Source organism: Cavia porcellus, unplaced genomic scaffold (assembly GCF_034190915.1).
Source record: "Cavia porcellus strain 051 isolate PalLab524CR breed Dunkin Hartley unplaced genomic scaffold, mCavPor4.1 scaffold_16, whole genome shotgun sequence".
In the NCBI taxonomy this organism is placed as follows: domain Eukaryota; kingdom Metazoa; phylum Chordata; class Mammalia; order Rodentia; family Caviidae; genus Cavia; species Cavia porcellus.
The window spans coordinates 57388465-57407875 of NW_026947499.1; the positions used below are offsets into that span (position 1 = coordinate 57388465).

Genomic DNA, 19411 nt, shown 5'->3' on the forward strand with positions numbered 1-19411 from the left:
TAAATGGGGTCAGATGCTGAATGAAATTTAGACTCGGGTTTGAAAGCTAAGCACACAGGAAGGCCTGGGGCTCCCAGGGTGGAACCGAGTTCTGGCTGCAGGCTCTGGATTCATTTCATTCATTTATTCAACTGTCTGTCATTCATTCTCCAAGGACTCAGGGAGCCCATTGGCACCAGGGCTGTTTTAGGCCCTTCCCTGACTGTGGAAGAAAACCTTTCAGGCCTTGTGTAGGTGGGTGACCTGTCAGTGTGATCTTGGAAAGTGAGGGGCTGACCACTGGGGAGGGGCTGTAGGTGATGGAGGACGAAATAGGGAAGGAAGGGGGCCTCTTCCTGGTATGTGTCATTTCTGTCTCCCCACTGGTTCTGAGCTCTGACTTGAGGCTGCACCTGTGAGAGAGTGGTTGACGGGCCAGGACAGGTGGCCCTAACACAAGATGCTTAGCCGCTGACTGCTCATGGCTCACTTTTAGAACAGTTTCCAGAAGTGGTGGGAGGAGCTGGGCACAGCAGCTAAATATAGCTCTGGGGCCATGGCTCCGCCCTGGTGGGTCTGTGTTATGCTCTGGGTGTGCCTATCTCTCTGGTGTCCACTGCTGTCCTTGCTGAACCCCTGCTGCCTGTCCTGCAGCTTGATTTTATCGGTTAGGCTCTTGGAAGTCTCCGTGGCCTAAGACTTCTCTCTAGAGCTGTAAGTCCAGTGGCCTGGAGGGACGGGAAGGCTGTGGATCCTCTAGAGGTGAGGGAGAAGATAGCTGGGGTTGGAGGTTATAGAGAATTTGGGGTTGGTGTGAGGCCTAGCCTGTCAGAGCCTGAGGCCCAGGGCTAAAGTGAGCAGGCGCAGTGGGTAAGAGTGCTTGGAACCGAGGCTTGGGTTTAGGAGCTAGAGTTCCTGGAGGATCCTGATAGGGGGATGGATATATATATATTTTGGGGGGAGGCGTATTTTTGATAGGGTCTGAGAAGGGCAGAGGAGACTGTCTTGAGGAAGGAGACTGAGTCCCTCTTCCCCTTCGCCAAACCAGAGTCCCTCCAGTGTGGGACGTGAAGTGTTATAGGTTGGGGCTCCTCCCGGCGGCAGGACAGACCAGGGAGGCCTCTCTGATGGCTGTTCCTCCTCCTGCAGGCTCACCATGTCTGCTGCGCCCCGCCTCCTGTACCAGGAGCTGTCCTGCCCGCTGTGCCTGCAGCTGTTCGATGCGCCTGTGACTCTCGAGTGTGGCCACAGTTTCTGCCGGGCCTGCCTGGGCCGCGTGGGTGGGGAGCCGGCAGCGGACGGCACTGTACCCTGTCCTAGCTGCCAGGCACCCACGAGGCCGCAGGTGCTCAGCACCAACCAGCAGCTGGCGCGCCTGGTGGAGGGCCTGGCGCAGGTGCCACAGGGCCACTGCGAAGAGCACCTGGACCCGCTGAGCATCTACTGTGAGCAGGACCGCGTGCTCGTGTGCGGTGTGTGCGCCTCTCTTGGCTCCCATCGTGGCCATCGCCTGCTGCCCGCCGCCGAGGCCCATGCGCGTCTCAAGGTACAGCCCTAGCCCAGGTTGGGCGGGATTGTTGGATAGAATGTCCCGAATCCAAGGATTTGGATTCTGAGCTTCTTGGGCCCGGCCCAGAGGCAGCCAGGGCAGGGGATCTGAGGAGCTCAAGGCAGGGGAAGCCTGGCAGAACCAGGCTCGGGGTGGGGAGGAGCGGAGGGCAGGTGACGCTGTGTTCCTTCGGTGCTCTTTGGGGTGTGAGGGCGGAGTTGGATGAGGGACGCTGAGGTGAACTTTCTACAAAAGTGCAACCTCTTACCACTAGAGGCGTTGGGCTCGAGGTGTGGCCAGGAGGTGGGAATGCAGTGGTGCCCAGCTGACTGCCCAGCTGCTGGTCCCGAGATGGGTCCTTGTGAGAGGGAGGTGGGACATGCAGGGCATGCCTGGCCTGCAGGCCCATGGTGGCAGGAAGCTACAGCCAGGCTTTTTTTTTCTGGTGGGAGCTGGAAGTTGTGGAAGGCCCACATAGTTGTGTGTATCCCTGGGTTTGCGGTCTCCTCCAGTGCCCAGGAAAGACAGGCACTGACTAGGGGAGACGCGGGTATACAGTGGAAGTTTCAGAAGGGCCCAGAAAGATGTGCCAAGAAGTGCTGATTGGACTGCGCAAGAGTAAAGGACAGGCGCAGGGGCAGGAGACAGGATCTGGAGGCACCGAGGGGCTCCTGGTCCATCCATGTGTAAAAGCTGTCTCTGTCCTGTGAGGGCCTGGGGCTCCCTCAGTGGCTTCTAGAGCCATAGACCACTTGTCCTCAGGCCTCACAGCCCTTCCTGCTCCAGCCCAGCAGACTCAGCCCACGGCAGAACCCTCTTCAGGGGAACCAACCCAGCCCACGTTCCCTGTGGGGCTGACCCCACCTTGCTCATCTCTTATCTGTGAACGAGAACAGAGCCCCTGGAATGCAAGCAAGTTCAGAAGCGGGGATATCCAGTCTACAGGACTCTAGGGGCTTGGGGGTGGGCACGCAGAGGCCTGAAAGCACCCCCTCTCCCAAGGAGCCAGAAGGAAGAGGAAGGCAGGAGGTCCCTGGGGCGGGACCTGGGGTCTGGGCGAGAAGAGGGGCTGGGTCTGGAGTCTGCGCACAGCCAGGGAATGGAGGACCACACCGCCCAGCCTCCAAGTAGATGCCCATGTCCAGCAGCAAGTTTCCTGTGAGGTCTGCACCAAAGTCCTTGCTGCAGAAGACAACCATCTTGTCCGTGATGTCCACCCAGGCAAGTGGCCTGGGCATCTCCTACAGGATGTTCTGATAGGGTTGGGGTTGATAGGTAGGGTCTGATAGGTTGCCTTAAGGCCCAGCATCTGCTTGAATCATTTGAATTCATCCTCAGTCAGGGTCTTCAACGCTTGCCAGATGGCTTTTTGCTTCTTCCCTGTGGTTTGGCCTTCCAACCTCTGGATTCTGGTCATGCCCAATCTAGAGTAGGCAGAGACATTTTCCAGGAGGATGTCCTGGGGAGGAACCATGGTCCAACCTTGTGGCACCTGCTAAGTGGGGACTCCTTGGCAGACACTGCTTACAGGCTCCTCCAGTCTCCCTGGGGGGAGTAACAGCACTGCTTTGGAAGACAGGTCAGAGACATGTTGGAAGGCAGAATCAGGAAGGGACCAATCCAGTTCCAGGACCACACACCTCCTGGCAAATCCAGCTTTGCAGAACTATTAGGGGATTTCCTGGGTTTGGATTCTGAGAATCACAAAATAACAGGCTTTGAGGGTTGGATTCAGCCCCCAGATATGTTTCGTTGGTCCATACAGGACACCTTTAGAAAGCTGCCCGTCTCCAGAGGCTGGAGTGTTCAGGGAAGCTGACTGGGGGGTCCAGCTGACTGAGACTGATGTTCTAAGGGGTGAGGCTCAGGAGCTGGGGAGCCTGTATTTCTTTTCCCACACATTCACTTGCCCCTGGAAGCCTGCTGTGTGTGACAAATGCTGTACTTGCCTGTCTGGTCAGGGAGGCCAAATCCTGCCTGTGTTGGTCATCCTTGGGGCTGACTGAATGAGTTAACAAATGTAGTGGGAGGGGGAGAGTCAGACTTCAGGACCAGTGATGGTCAGAGCTGGGAGGCATGGAAAGGGTTTGGGACCTGGGCCGGGGACACTGCTGGAAGAGGAGCTGGCTTTGAGGCCCAGCTCCAGAAGGCACGTTTGTTTTTGCAGCGGGGGTAGGGTGGGGTGGTCAGCGCCTCTATCACTTCTTGTCCCTGGTTCCCAGACTCAGCTCCCGCAGCAGAAATTGCAGCTGCAGGAGGCCTGTACACGCAAGGAGAAGAGCGTGGCCGTGCTAGAGCACCAGCTAGTGGAGGCAGAGGTGAGGGGATGATGTGGGGCATGGTGGGGACCGGGGGTCCAGGCTGAGGTTGTCCCACCAAGTGCTTTTGTTTGCCTCCCCTTACAGGAGACGGTACAGCAGTTCCGGGGCGCTGTTGGGGAGCAGCTGGGCAAGATGCGGCTCTTCCTGGATGCTCTGGAGGGCTCACTGAACCGGGAGGCAGAACGGGTTTGGAGCGAGGCTGGTGTTGCCATAAGGCGGGAGCTGGCAGGCCTGAACTCTTATCTGGAGCAGCTTCGGCAGATGGAGAAGGTGCTGGATGAGGTGGCCGATAAACCACAGACTGAATTCCTCATGGTGAGTACCAGGTGATCCCTGGGCCAATGGCTCAGGCTCCAGAGGCCTCATCCATTGTTAGATGGAGGCTCTGATGCCGAGAGGGATGGGGATGAGCTAGGGTCACATATTCAGAACCTCAGCCTCAGGAACATGCTTACCTTGGAAACTGCACAAGGACACTGTACCCAACTGGACATACTTGAACTATAGACAGTATAGGTTTATATACTTATCAGGACAATCATTTTAGAGAAACATGAGTTCCTTGGGGGAGGGAGTACTGTTTTCTAATTCACATAAAGGGACAGGGCTGGGGGGATGCCTTGAGTCTTGGGTTCCATTTGACTTTTCTGATTCTTCCTGACCCCACACTCCTGGTTGCCATCCCATCCTCAGAAGTCCCTGGAGTACTTTGGGCTTGCTTCACCTCCATTTTCTTTTTCTCTTTCTCCAGAAATACTGCCTGGTGACAAGCAGGTGAGATCAACCTGGCTGTGCCCCTCTTGCCCTAGTCTTCTAAGAGTCACACCAGCTAGTCACTTTCCACTCACACACTGAGTGCCTTCGTGCTTCCCTGCACTTTGTATGAACACAGAAACAAATCAGGCCTGGTCCTTAGCCATGGAGAAGCTTGGTTTTGTGTGTGCGTGCATGCGCATGTGCGTGTGTGTGCACGTGTGCGTAGGGAAGGGGGGGGGTGGGACACAGGCATCTTATGCGCTCTGACTGTGAGGCAGGCAGTGGTGGACAGGGAAGCTCCCCTGAGGAGCGAGCTCTGATTCTGGAGCAAAGGATGGGCATTAACTGAGCAGAGTTGAAGGAACAGGACAGAAGAGGGAGGAGCGAGGGCAGAGAGTCCAGTGGGTGAGATGATGAAGCTGGAATGGCAAACTAGGAAGGGCTGAAGACTTGGATCTTAACCCAACACATTGGGTTTTATTTATTTTTTGGTACTGAGAATTGAACTCAGGACCTTGTACTTGGCAGACAGGTTATTTATTTTTTAAAATAAATTGTAGAGCCAGATGTGGTGGCACATACCTGTAATCCCAGCATTTGGGAGTCTGAAGCAGGAAGATCACTGACAGTTTAAAGCCAGCCTGGACTACATAGTGAATTCAAGGCAAACTGAGTCACATAGTGAGATTGACTCTGTCTCAAAAAATAAAAACAAATAAATATATTTTATGTTACAAATACATTCTACAATCTTCTTTGTTTTGTTTTTCAAGGCAAGTCACACTATGTAGTTCAGGCTGGCCTTGAATTCACTATATAGCCCAGGTTAGTCTTGAACTCGTGGTGACTCTCCTGCCTCAGTCTCCTAAGTGCAGATTACAAGCATGTGCCACCACGCTTGGCTTATTATAAGCATTAAGTGTCAATTTTATGTTCACCGGCATTAGCATATTTACACAGCACAACCATCACCTCCATCTATCTTCAGTACTTTTTCCTATGCCCAAACTGAAACTCCAGCAGAGTTTTAACGGGGGCAGTGTGTGTGGGATGTGGGGAAATCCTGGGACTGTTCTTCCTCCAAAGCCTCTGTCTTTCCTTCCTGTCCTGGGAGCAACTTCCTGTTGCCCTTCCCCCCAAAGTCATCTCCATTGACCTCCCCGACACCAGGCTGCAGAAGGTTCTGGCAGAGTCACCACCCCCTGCACGTCTGGATATCCAGCTGCCAGTCATTTCCGATGACTTCAAATTCCAGGTGTGGAAGAAGATGTTCCGGGCTCTGATGCCAGGTATTGGGGGTGGACAGGGGGAAGTGTGTATTAAATAGGGCTTTAGTGGGAGACCCCAGCCCCACACAGAAGGTCCTCGATTCAGTGATGAGGAGATCACTGAAGATGGCACCCACACTGTACCTCCCTGCTTCTAACTTGCACAACCTTGTAACCTGCACATGGAAGAAGACTTCTAGGGGCAGGGGGTTCACATGGGAAGATGCTGCTGACCTCCAGAATGTTGCTGTTGGCAGATAAGAGGCTGGGACTTGGGTCTGAACCACTGACTTCCCCTATCATCCTTGGCCAGGCCCTGCCTCTAGATATGGAGATGATGATTCTTGCTCATGGGATGGGGTGGGGCTGGGATAGGCTGGGCATCTGAAGATCTCCTGGAATCCTGGGGACTGGTCTGGGTCAGACGCTGGCTCTGGTGTCCTATGGCTGGGTGGTTTAAGGCCTCAGCCTTGCCTCCCAGGAGCCAGAGCACATCTGGGTGCTACTGGACATATAGGCATGCATGATGCAGCCCTTACTGCTTCTTGTTGGTGTGTGTGGTGGCAATGGAGAGATCTTGGGTTTATTCAAGAGAAAACTAAGATCCAGAAACCATGTTAAGAGTGACAGAGGCCAGGTGTGGTGGTGCAGACCTGTAATCCCTGCAGACTCTGAGGCAGAGACAGAAGTAGCCCAAGTTCAAGTGTAGCTCAGTGCAAAGGCCCCGGGTTCAATCCCATCAGCCTCCTGCAAAGGAATGACTGAGAACCAGACCTCATGACTATGACCTGCTGTGACCTTGGACCTCTTTGGGGCCACAAGTGGCAGGTCCTATGCCTTGGTATCAGTTCAGTCCTTCCCACCCTCTCTGTGGAGGGAGGGAATTACAGCCTTATTTGGCAGCAGAAGAGAAGGAAGTCCAGGGAAGCAACACAGTGCCTGGAGCAAACAATAGCTAAGGGCTCCCTCTCAACTACCGCAGCGCTGGAGGAGCTGACCTTCGACCCCAGCTCAGCGCACCCCAGCCTGGTGGTGTCAGCTGGCGGCCGGCGCGTGGAGTGCATGGAGCAGAAGGCGCCGCCGGCAGGCGAGGACACGCGCCAGTTTGACAAGGCTGTGGCGGTGGTGGCGCAGCAGCTGCTGTCTGGCGGCGAGCACTACTGGGAAGTGGAGGTGGGCGACAAGCCGCGCTGGGCCCTCGGCGTGATGGCAGCAGAGGCACCTCGGCGCGGGCGGCTGCACGCGACGCCGTCGCAGGGCCTCTGGCTGCTGGGGCTGCGCGACGGGAAGGTGCTGGAGGCGCACGTGGAGGCCAAGGAGCCGCGCGCCCTGCGCGCCCCCGAGCGGCTGCCGACCCGCGTGGGCATCTACCTGAGCTTCGGCGACGGCGTGCTCGCCTTCTACGACGCCAGCGACACCGACGCGCTGACCCTGCTCTTCGCCTTTCACGAGCGCCTTCCTGGGCCCGTGTACCCCTTCTTCGACGTGTGCTGGCACGACAAGGGCAAGAACGCACAGCCGCTGCAGCTCGCGTGCCCTGAGGAGGGGGAGGCTTGAGTCGCGGGGAGCAGCGGGACGGGGTGGGACGGGGCGGGACGGGACGGGACGGGACGGGGCGGGACGGGACGGGACGGGGCGAGGCGGGGCGGGGCGAGGAGGAGGGCGGCGCCCGGCGGAACAGCCGAAGCGGACTGGGTTGCCGGAGGGGGTGGCATGAATGGGAGACCCTGGGTGAGGTGTTAGGTGACCTGTGAACAGCCATTCAGGACAGTGAGAACCCTGAACGTGGCCACCAGGAGGCCCAAGAGTGCCAGAAGGAAGTTGATGTCGAGGTAGGGAGGGAAAAGGGTCAGAGGTTGTGAGGATGAGCCTTTGTAGAAGGGGTCCTTCTTTGGCCTCATACACCTTCCTCCTCAAGGCTTGGGTCAGGGGCTCCAGACCCCCCAGGCCTAAAGGCCTTGCACTTGGCAGCCGGCAAACTTTAGCGTGCCACAGTGCTTCATTCATTGTTTTGCGGTGATAGGGATGGACCCAGTGCTTGGGCAGGCCAGGCAAGTGCTCTGGCATCAAGCAGCTCCAGCCCATAAAATCACCTCATGAGACTACAGACAGTGTCTTCATGAATCAGAGACTTCTGAGGCATCAGGTCTGGGGAAGGTAAAAACTCGGTCACATCTAACCGGTTCCCAGGTGGTCTTTGTGCTGCCCATCACAAGCAGGGTCACACTTTTGGCATACAAGTCAGTTCAGGCAGCTGTAAGTTGCAGACAGAGATGTGGATCCATTCAACATAAATTTAAAACAAAACAACAAAATAAGCAAACACAAAAATGTTTAAAGCTGTGAAGGTGCATGGTAGGTGTCCAAAGTCCAACTTTCCTCCCTTGGCTTTGAGAATGTTCACTAAGCATACTGGACATGGAGAAAATTCTCCAACTTGCTCACCAAGAGTACTAGCCCAGGCTGATGCCCTCCGGGCCTGCTACCTTGGAGCATGCAAAGCTCCTGCTAGAGTTGCCAGAATTGGCCCCTCATCACTGACCTTCTTGGCTTTCATCCCAGGGCCCATCTTGGTGTCTGGAGGACCCATTGAGACTCAGAAGGAATGTCCCTGTTTGCTGAAGAGAGAGGCCTTTGGGGGTTCGGGCTGGTGGAACTGAAGCCTGTTTCTGATTCTGTGTGAGGGAATGTGATGGCCAGGCTGGGCCTGCTCCAGCTGCTGCTGCCGCCGTGGTGTGAAAGGGCCTGGGAGTCTCTTGGTAACTGGGTCTGGTGTAGGGATTTTCTTGGAGGACATTAGGTATGGGGCTGAGAAAGCAAATGTTTTGGAAGGTTGTGGTAGGTAAGAAAAGCCAAAAAGCCTGGCCAGGAAGAGGGACAAGCTGAGTATGTTTCCTAGTGGGAGACCTGCTGAGCCATGGCTTTGAGAGGCAGAAGGGAGGATTAATTTCTTTTTTTTTTTTTCAAGGTAGTGAAACTATTTTGTATAACATTTTAATGGGGGATGCATATCAGTTTACATTTGTCAAAAATAGAATGTATAACATGAAACACGAACTCAAAACAAAGTATATTTTTTAAAAATTTAATTTAGGTTTAGTTTCTCTAGCTGCAGAATTATAATCATAATGTCAATCCACTAAGGCCATTGGGAGTATCAAATGAAACGAGCATCTGTTAGAACTCTGACACATAATTGTTCAATAAATATCATGTCCTCTTTGGAGAATTCTCTCAGTGAGCTACTGGGCAAATGCCATAGACTTTTCTGCATTTATTTCCTTTCCTTTTTTTTTCCAAGCATGATGTTATGAAATATTCCACATTTGAGATTCTGAATATTGCCTTCAGTTTCCTTTGTGACAAAATCAAAGGACTGCTTCTTAGAATATGACTTGTAATTCTTTTTCCAAACACAATTTTTTGAATAGCACTACTTTAAAATGAAGTCAATTAAAATTGTATTTTACGAAGTACATTTTCTATAATTCTAACTCCTCTTATAATAATCCTCTCAAAATATACTAAGTGCCTTTTACAAATGATGGAGTTCTTGTCCTTCTAGAACTATAGGTTATTGAAGAAAGCAGACATTTCAATACAGAGATATACTAGATATGTAATATGAGTAAAATGTTTTTAAAGTTATAATTTATGGAATACTCTGTACCAAAGCACTCTTTGCAAGGAGCTGTGCTGCTCTCAGAAGTTCATGGTTTGGGCTTTCTCCTTAGCAGGTGGGGTAGTGGGCACCTTCAAAATCCATGAAGGGACGCTGACTCTGTTTGAGTTGGAGGTCACTCAGAGAGTACAGCAAGATGAGGAGGGCAGGCCACAGCAGCCCTCTTCATTTCTACAGACAGGGTTTTGGTAAGGGAGGATTAATTTCATAAGCTGTTTAGCTAGAAGATAAACAATAAAGGAAAAGGATTATTTGGTTGTAAAATTTATCTCCATTAATAAAAACTATTACAATCTGACTCCTTCCTCATTTCATCTATGTAAAGAGACAGATAACCTATTGGTAGGCAGTAGCCTACTAATTATGCTTTTTTGTTTGTTTGTTTTTTGAGACAAGGTCTTTGCTCTGTGGCCCAAGCTGGCCTCAAACTTGTGGCAATTCTCCTGCCTCAGCCGTTTGAGTGCTGGGATTACAGGCACGTTCCCCTATATCCAGATAGTCTCTGGTCTTGACCTATCTAATCTTTCTAAAAACATAAATGCCCCATTCCTGGCATATGAAATACAAATACACCTTAAACCACGCTTTCAAGTGATCAGAGTTGGTTGGAGCAATCTTAGAACTTTCAACCCTGTTGTCTCTGAGTCTCTGGCTGTGCAGTCAAGGCACGGGAATTTCCAGGCTCACCTACTGCTGCCGCCCTGTGGAGGTCAATCAACCCTTTGGCCCTACAGAACTCTAGAGTTTCTCATGTTTACTACATCAGGGAACTCTGGTAGGAAGGAGTTTTCTTTAACACTCATCCTTCAGAACTCTGGAACTTCTCTCCTTCCCTCACTCCCTCCCTTCTTCCCTCTCACTTTCTCTGGATTAAACTCAGGGCATTGAGCAACATCTCCAGCCCTGTATTTATTTTGAGACAGGGTCTTCCTGGTCACAACCTTGCCCAGGCTGACCTAGAACTTTTGACTTTTCTGCCTCAGCCTTGTAGAGTGTTAGTATTATAGACAGGCAAATTAGGTAGAAGACAGCAGATAGATGGAGAGGCAGTGGGCCCAAGATAGGGTCAGGATGATTATGCAAGACCTGAGATTCAGAGTTAATAAGAATCAGATGGACAATTAAGTCCAGAGCTGTGACAAGCAAGGTAACAGCAGGGTGATGATGACCACTGTGACAACTTCTGCTCCTATCTGGAAAATGGTTTTTCCTTCTTTTTGTTCTTTCAATCAAACCATTAGGACAGAGGCAAAGAGACAACTGCAGACAGATGCCTGCTATGTGCCTTGATGGCTGATAGGCCCATTTCTATTTAAAATGCGCTTCAGTCCAATGGGCTAGCTCAGAGTGCTCTGAGCCCTGGGCACTTTTTGGTATAAAAACTCCTAGAGGAAGTCTCTGTGGCAACCCCCTTGGGGTCCCCTCCTCATTATTGGGAGCTATTTCTCCTTAACAAACATTCCTCCTGTCTGCTTCCTTTGTCCTTGACTTCATTCAATTTCACAGAGTGTTGCTACATTTCAATTACAGGTGTGTGCTGCTGTGCTCAGCTTCTTTTGCCTTTTGGAACTTTTAGATCTTTTAGAAAAAGCTCATTACTCCCCATGCTGGACTTCCCAGCACCTCCTGTATGCATAGTGTACGTCTATGGCATCCAACTGTCTACATGTGGGTTCTGGCTGTCTGGGGAGGAGAGGAGTTGTCCAATAGCACAAAGCCTCTTCCACAGGAAATGAGTAATTCTGAGAAGCAGGTGGTAAGACTACATAAACAGACTTTATGAGGGCAGATGCCAGTGGGAGAGGATGTGGAGCCATCAGGTTATGATGAAGCCCGCCCCAGTGAAGAACAGAGGGAAGGACACTGGGTGGAGGACGTGTCCTCAACTGTTGTGAGGGTTCCTGCAGCCAAAGGCGCCCATCCGGAGTGCTGTGTCTCACAGGGACTGGCAGCCTTTCCACTGTGCTCATCTGAGAGTTGCTTATGCTCCTTTTAGCAGAAGTTGTATCACAAAACTTCCTTTTCTTGGCTGCCACAAGTTCATTCTGCAGTGTCCCCAGCTTGAGCTGCATGCGCTGAAGGAGGTGCTTCTGATTGCCCAAGGCCGAGGGTGAGAGATGAGGTTTGAGGCAGACACTGCCTAACTGAGGTGTTTTTTGGTGGGAGGCAGCCAGTCTCCCTGGGGATGTAGGAAGATGAAATGTGAACACACAAGTGGGTTCATCTAGTACCTGTGTCCTGAAAGCCAGCATCTCCTCTCTTTGCACTGCTGTGCTCTGAATATGGTTTGTTTTTGGTTGGAGCTTGTTCCCTGATATAATGATGTTGAGAGGTATTTTGAGGTAAAGGAGCCCCTGAATGGACGTGCAGAAGCTGTTCCCTCGAGAGTGAACCAGCTGTGAAGAAAGTGTTACAAAGCGAGTTTGGCGTCCTTGGTTTCTCTCACTTCCTCTCTGACCGTGGAATCTTCTCTCCTGCACACTCTGGCTTCTGCTTCTGCTTCTGCCGTGCATGTAACATCATGTGGCCCTTGTCAGAAGATGAACAGACTTTGGCAGCATGCTGAGGGGTTCCCAGAGCTGGGAACTAAATAGATCTCTTCTCTTCATAAATGACTCAGCCTCAGGCATTTTGTTAGGTTCTGTCTGCCTGCAGAGAGCTCATTTTCTCTACTAACTCATGGCCTCCCATAACATAATAGCAAACCCACAGCAACCAGGGCCATGCTTAGAACTACAGCAAAAGCACTGAGAGATGTCTGCATGCCAGCGACTTTGTGTTCAATATTTTACTCACCTTCACACTGCCAAGCCTCCTGACAGCTAGGGTGCCACTAGGCTCTGTGACTGGTCACAACTGAGCTTCTGGTCCTCCCTAGGGGCCTTGATAATGAGACTGTGAAGGACCCTGCTCCATAGCTGGCTGGTGTATCTTGGACTATCAACTCTGTGCCAAGGTTATGATTACTATTCTTGATCGTGATGGTGGTGGTGCATAGTTTAACTAGTAAGTTCAGCTTGAAAATAACATGTTTGTATTGAGACATTATGAAGCAGAGTTCAGGATTTGTTTGAATTTTCAAGATTAAACAAAGATATCTATGAAGTTTTGCATTGGAGTTACTTGTATCTAGGCCACCAGATCCTCAGGGATACGAGACTTAAAAATTATTATTATTATTATTATTGGGTGTTTTTGAGACAGGGTATTGCTATGTAGTTTAGGCTGGCTTGAATACACTATGTAGCCCAGGCTGACCTTGAACTCCAAGTGATCCTCCTGCCTCCACCTCCTGAGTGCTGGGATTACAGGTGTTCACCACCACACCCAACCATCATATCTAATTTAAAGCGACCTGCAATCAAGAAAAAAAGAAGAGGGAATTCTTTCACTCTTTTCTCTGTTCCTCTGTCTGTATTTGTCTTTGTCTTTCTATGTCATTCTCTCTGTGTCTGTGTCTCTCTCTCATTCTCTCCCTCATGCTCCCACCTCTGGAAGATAGAACTCACCACCTCTTGAATGCTAGGGAAGTACTCTACCCCTGCGCTGTATCCCCAGTTCATACTTTCTTGTTCATCTGCCTCCTTCCTAGAACTCTTGTCCCTTTTTCTCTGTTCTTACTTTGAAGTTTAAGTTAATCACAAGAAAGGGACAGAGTGCACAAGATTAATGTGTCTGTAATCTGAGAAGTACTGCTGGATTCTTCAGGGATGATGGAGGCAGATATTCTCTGGCTGATTTCTTGTGGTGACTGCATGGCTTCCTCCCTGCCCTCCCCCTGCCTGGATGGTACTTCTGGCAGTCTCTCACTCCATAGTTCCTTTCCAAGGCCAGCTACTGTCTTGGGCAGGGCCTCTCACATCACTTTGAGTTGGCTATTGTTGCCAGCATTCACTTGCATGGCGGGGTGTGTCATATTTTCTGCCCACCTAAAGGACATATGCTTGTCTCTCTTCTTGTCTGGCCATTTCAGGCTGCTCTCAGCTATCTCTGTCCTCCTGAGTCTTCCAGATTGGAAGCTGACACTAGTCTCCTTATTCATACAGATCTCCAAACACTTGAGGAGAGTTCTCCTGAGAATTTACCACCTTCATCTAAACCGTCTAATTCCCAAGTCCCAGGAGATGTATTTCCAGTCTCCACAAAGGATCAGTTTCCTCACTTGCTTTGAGGAGGACAGAGGGCCCTGTAGGAGCAAGAATAGAATTGCCACAAATCAGTGTGCCACCGAGAGGGAGTTTGCTGGCTGACCTGTTCTCACACCAGGATGTCTTGAAGGCTGAATTTGCCTCCTTCTTTAGAATGTGGAGCTTTGTATTCCTTATGTTTTATCCTTAGTTTTGCAGAACTTTTTTTCTTTTTGTCCTGTGGATGGAACCAAGAGCCTCAGGCTTGCTAGCAAGCAATCTACCACTGAGCTATGCTTCTGGGACAGATTTGGGCTTTTAAGAAAGATTCTACCAATTTATAATGCAGATTGCATTGTCTTAGAATATAGCTTCTCCAAATTTCTTCCACTGTTAATATTGTTTTCTTTGTAGTACCAGGAATCAAAGTCATGACCTTGCACTAGGTCAGCAGACGCTGTACTGCTGAGCTATGTCCCTGGCCCTAGCTCTTAATATTATTAAACTCAAATTCTTATCTTTTTTCCCAAACATAATAATAAATAAACAAAGGATATCACATTGTTTTTTAATTTCAATTCACGTGTTTCTCATTTTATTTTATTTGTGGTCCTGGAGACTGATCTTGTGCTAGACAAGCATGGAGGCAGGGAGTTATGCTCCTACATTCTCAGCCCCATGCTTTTAAAAATGTTTTTTTGGGACACAGCCTTGCTAAGTTGCCTAGGATGGCCTTGAACTTGTGATCTTTCTGCCTCAACTCCCTAAATAGCTGAGACTAAGGTATGTGCTATTGTACTTGGTTGCATGCATTTTTAAAAAATATATTTTAAATGTGAATGAGCACATATCTGTACTACAGTGTGGCATTTCAGTACATACACAATGTGTAATGTCATCTGACAGTAATTGGCATGTTATTTTCCACACTTCAAACATTTCATTGCATACTTTTGCTGACTAGTTATATTTGTTCTCCTAAAACTTCCTTATTCATATATCTTGTTCATCTTTCTTAATGAGTTATAGGAGAATCTTTATACAATGTATATATTTACCTTTATAAGTATTTTCTCTTAATTTGACAGTTTGTCCTGTAGCTTGATCTTTGTTCTCTCTCCTATAGTTTTTTTTGGGGGGGTCTTTTTGAGATAGGATTTCACTATGCAGTTAAGGCTGGCCTTGAACTCCCCAGGATAGCCTCAAAATCCCATCGGTGCTCCTGTCTCAACCTCTCAAGGGCTGGAATTATAGGTATGCACCACCATGTCCGGCCTTCCCTATGGTTTTTTAAAAAATCTTTTTATTTTAAAGAAAAAAAAAACAGAAAAATCAGGAGGCAAATAAAGCAAAACAACAACAACAAAAAAGAAAAATGACAGCAGCAACAACAAAAGACAATATTGGTACAAGTTTTCAAAACAAGATGATACAAATTTGACAATGGCTATTATACTGCATACTGTTATCTTCAAAACAATTGCTCAGGTTATTAAGACACAGAATTGAAACAAAACAATGAAATGGAACAAAACTTTGGATTTCAAAAACAAGATAGAAGGAAATTCCCCACAGTTGCTGTAATACATATTGTTATCCTCCAAATAGATGCTCAGACTATCAGCTTTAGGCCTAAAAAGTCAGTCAAACAATCAAGCATTAAGTTATTTTTTCATTCAGTTGCTATCATCTCAGCCTGGGTTCCTCTCAATCACTCAGTTGCTTGGGTGGGAGTGGGGTGTGTTGCTCTTCTTGTCTCCCGGCTGGCTCATGGGAAGGTGTGGTTTGGCTTCTTGCTTCTCCTTCTGTTCTACATGGCTGCTGCTAGCTCAAGAGAAGGCCTTCAAAACATCTTCTAAATTTTTTTATTAGTTCACATTTGCCATACATAGTGAATATATTCATTATGGGTAACTGGGGCATATGGATATCCCTTTGGTTTTTAGAGGGAAAATGGGAACAGCTCTGACGTGAATGTCATCTGTATAAGGTGCTTTTGTGCTCTCAAAGTGCCCAAGAGATGACTACACTTTTCTTTGTGTTGTGAGATTCTGGCAGTGATGGAAATTTTGAGTAAGGACACCAACACTGCTCCTCCACATGGTAGGAGAATTCCTGTTTCTAACATATACCTTAGTACAGCTTGAGGCTTGCACCTAACTCATGATACCTTGATTCCAATGTAGTCATACTTTACCTAGGTATGGCTTTAAAATTTTATAAAGTGCTGAGTGTGGTGGTGTGTGCCTGTAATCCCAGCATGGTGGAAATGTGGGAAACTTCCAAACTGTGCTTTCCTGAGAAAAGAAGTCCTTTGCCACCATCTTCCCCTGAAGTTTACTTCAGTCCTACTCACTAAGATATATAGAGTTGGTTATATTGAAAAAGATGTTCCCTTCATTGGCTAAAAGAATGTGATTGAGTCTGGATGAGATGCCAACGTGTCTCATTGTAGCACATGGTGGGAACTATCCCCTCTCACTGATTGAATTGAGGCTCAAGCAAGAGCCTGCAATCCCAGGGCTAAGACTTGAACTAACATTTCAGCTGAGGCCATGGGATTCAAAAAGAATTATACTTTCTCTGTCAGTAAAGGTGCCAGCCTTACATACATCTAATTATCCATTGTGTTGCTAACTGGAGGGCTTCTGTGCTTGGTAAAAAATTGCTGTTTCTCTTTATAGCCAATGCCTGCAAAGTTTCTCTTCATTAGCACTTTGCCATTGTACACACCCACTTCCCTGGTTGATACTGATAAAAACCATGAGCTTTTGGACTTGTAGTCTTTTGTTCCATAGAGAACATTGTTCATCCCAGAGGTCTTCATCTTCAGAATTTCCTCTCTTTGTTTTTATTTTGCTTCCATTTGCCATATTGCTAGACTGACCCTCTGTGGAAGTTTTGGTATGGAAGGTTGAGGCAGGAGGAGTCCAAATTTGAACAGTCTGTCTGAGTAATTTAGTGACTTAGCAAGACTCTGTCTCAAAGTAAAAAAAAAAAAAAAAAGAGAGGAGCTGGTAATGCAGCTCAGGGTGAAGGCCTTGGGTTCAATCCTACAACAGCAAGCAAAAACACTGAAATGATACCCAGGATTTGGAGACATTTATTTACATTGATGGGCACTGATCAGGATCATTCCCAGAATATCAGGCCCCAATCTCTTGGGGTCTAGGGCACTTATATGACACACAAGCAGGAGGTATAATGGAGGCACAAGGGCAAGACAGAATAGTGTGGAAATTCCGGATTAGCTGGTAGGGTAAGATCATAGGCTATAAGGCTGGTTAATGATCATCAGTTGATGAAGCTTGGTACAATGGTACAAGCAGGCAGCCTGCACATTTGGTTATTTCATAGTTTCAGGGGTTAAGAAAGTAACTACAGAAGTAGTTATAGAGCTAGGCAGTTTCAAAAGCACAAAGTTTTAAAAGGAATAATTTCTCTTGTACAGTTTTTCTTTTTCTGTACCTAGTAACACACACAAGATTTTACAGAATGCTCTCAAATTTGTAATCTCATTTGACTCTCTTCATGAAGGTCAGATCTTTTTTTTTTTTGGTACCGGGGATCAAACTCACGACCTCCCACTTGCCAGACGAGTGCCTATGTTGCTGAGCTAAATCTCCGGCCATGAAGGTCAGAATCCTGTCTCTCTTTTATTGGAAAAACCAAGTTTTCGCAATGAGAAACTAAGTGGTAACAACAGGCCTGGAGGTCAGTCTGTCTCTCTGCAAATCTTTTTTTTTTCCCTGTTTTTTGAGATAAGATTTCTCTACAGCTTGAACTCACTGAGTAAGCCAGGTTGACCTCAAATTCAGAGTTCCTCCTGCCTTCTGAGTGTTTTGTTTACCAGAGTGCCCCCACCCTCAGATCTCTGCAAATATTTTCCACACAGTTATTATTTAATCTTCCTAAATATGACAGGTACCCTGAGATCCTCAGAAGGAAGGCTTGTGTTAGTAAAATTGAAAGTAATCATAGCCTAACTAAATTGTTGCTGCTGTCTTCCTGGCTTCAGTCCTAGAGAAGCGGCTGAGCAGAGAATTGAGCAAGGCTAGGTGGAACCTTGTATTTCAAGAACCGGGAAATGCTTTCTGTTCGGTTGCCAAACGCTGGGTCAAAGGGGTAGAAATAGTTCTTATTGCGGAAACACCTTTCTTTATTTCTTTAAAACATCACAAATTTTTGGAGTCAAATAGCATGAAATATAATGCCAAAGAGCTTTTAATAAAATAGGAAACACTCATGATATAACAATCATCTCAAACTATAAATTCACTATGGTTGTAATTATGAGAAAAAAATTTTCTGGGGAAAAAGATAAATGCTAATATATGAACTTTTAATGATCTTTCCTCTCTTTCTTTTCTTTCCTTCTTTCTTTTCTGGGGATTGAATCCAGGACCCTTGCCTTGAGCTACATACCAGCCCTTTTTACATTTTTTATTTTGAGACAGAGACACAGAGACAGGGTCTCTCAGTCGCTAACTCACCTGAGTTGGGCTCAAACTTAAAATTCTCCTGCCTCAGTCTCTCACAATGCTGGAATTAAAGTGTTCATCACGGTGCCCTGCTAACATTAGCTTTTAAATATATTAAAGAAAACATATACACACATACACAAACACATGCCAACTGGTATAGTCCTAGATTATCTGGGGAAAGATATACAAGAAACAGGAGCTGTGGTCTGGGAGAAATATTTTTTTTTCATGGTGTACATTACTGAACTTTTGGAATTTTGAATATGGATATATTATCTTTGATATATAATTTTGATTTTAACACAGAAATTAAATGAAAAAAGTAAATTTAACTAAAAAAGAGAATGTATTAGGTAAATGCCATAGGCAGTATGACGAACAGGAAATGGGCACATGGGTTGTGACAAAAATAGTGACAATGGTTAAAGGAGTCTGGGAAACACTAATTTAAGAATGTGAAATCTGTCAAATTTTCTGCTGGGTGGAGGAAGCCATGAAGGGCAAGGAGTCCATGATGGTGACCAGCCTTCAGAGAGGGCAGTATATCTATTTCTCCTCTTTGAGCCCCAGTTTCTTCCTCTGCAGATAATTCTGTGACATCCCTCAAGAGCAAACTCTAAGACAAAGAAACAGGAGAGGAGGTGAAGGCTCACAGTTCTGGAAGCACTAACCAGTCCAAGGAGTGGGCAAGCAGGCAGGCACATGCCATGTGGGTTTGCCACAAAACCAGGTTTGCACTCGGAACTGGATCTTCACTCTATCTGAAAGCTGTGGGAAAATGCTTGCCTCACTCCGCCAGAGGGTGGGGTCCTGAACACTGCAGACAGACTCCCACCAGTCACTGTGAAGAGCTGCTCCAAGGGAGTTTGCTCCCCTGCACTTCTATCCTGGTCTTTGCAAGCTTGATCTCACCTTCTGAGGCTCTGGAGAGCCCTCAGCCAGAGCGAAACAGCCACAGTGGTCAGAAGCCTCTGGAGCACCCAGAAATGTGTAGCCCAGGAGCTCTTGGCAGTGTCAGTTGCAGCCTCCAACTCTGTTTTGCAGTATGTTTAGACCTCAGAGGGCTTCATGAGGTCAAGATGGAGGCAGGAGGAGGCTTCCTGAGGACTCTGAGCTCCTGGAAGGGGGAGAGGCTGGGGGAACAAGTGGGACTGGCCTGGCTGGGGAGGTCGAGAGGGGGTCACAACAGCGCCAATACCTCCAGTGGTGTCCCTAGGTATGGCTGAGTCACCTCTGCTGTGAGGA

At 48.2% G+C, this 19411-nt stretch overlaps 1 protein-coding gene across 1 annotated transcript; it reads left to right on the forward strand.

Moving 5' to 3' along the window:
* Positions 1–529: 529 nt before the first annotated feature.
* On the forward strand, positions 530–9853 carry Trim72 (tripartite motif containing 72). Its single transcript, XM_003477893.4, has 7 exons — positions 530–693; positions 1129–1525; positions 3751–3846; positions 3934–4164; positions 4601–4623; positions 5776–5894; positions 6856–9853. The coding sequence occupies exons 2-7, from the start codon at positions 1136–1138 to the stop codon at positions 7428–7430; spliced, it is 1434 nt and encodes a 477-aa protein (XP_003477941.1). The 5' UTR covers positions 530–693; positions 1129–1135; the 3' UTR covers positions 7431–9853.
* Positions 9854–19411: the final 9558 nt, after the last annotated feature.

Coding starts and splice junctions, on each gene's coding strand:
- Trim72 (XM_003477893.4), top strand. CDS start 1,136: ATGTCTGCTGCGCCCCGCCTCCTGTACCAGGAGCTGTCCTGCCCGCTG. Junction 4,165..4,600: donor CACAGACTGAATTCCTCATG/GTGAGTACCAGG, acceptor CTCTTTCTCCAG/AAATACTGCCTGGTGACAAG. Junction 4,624..5,775: donor TACTGCCTGGTGACAAGCAG/GTGAGATCAACC, acceptor CCCCGACACCAG/GCTGCAGAAGGTTCTGGCAG.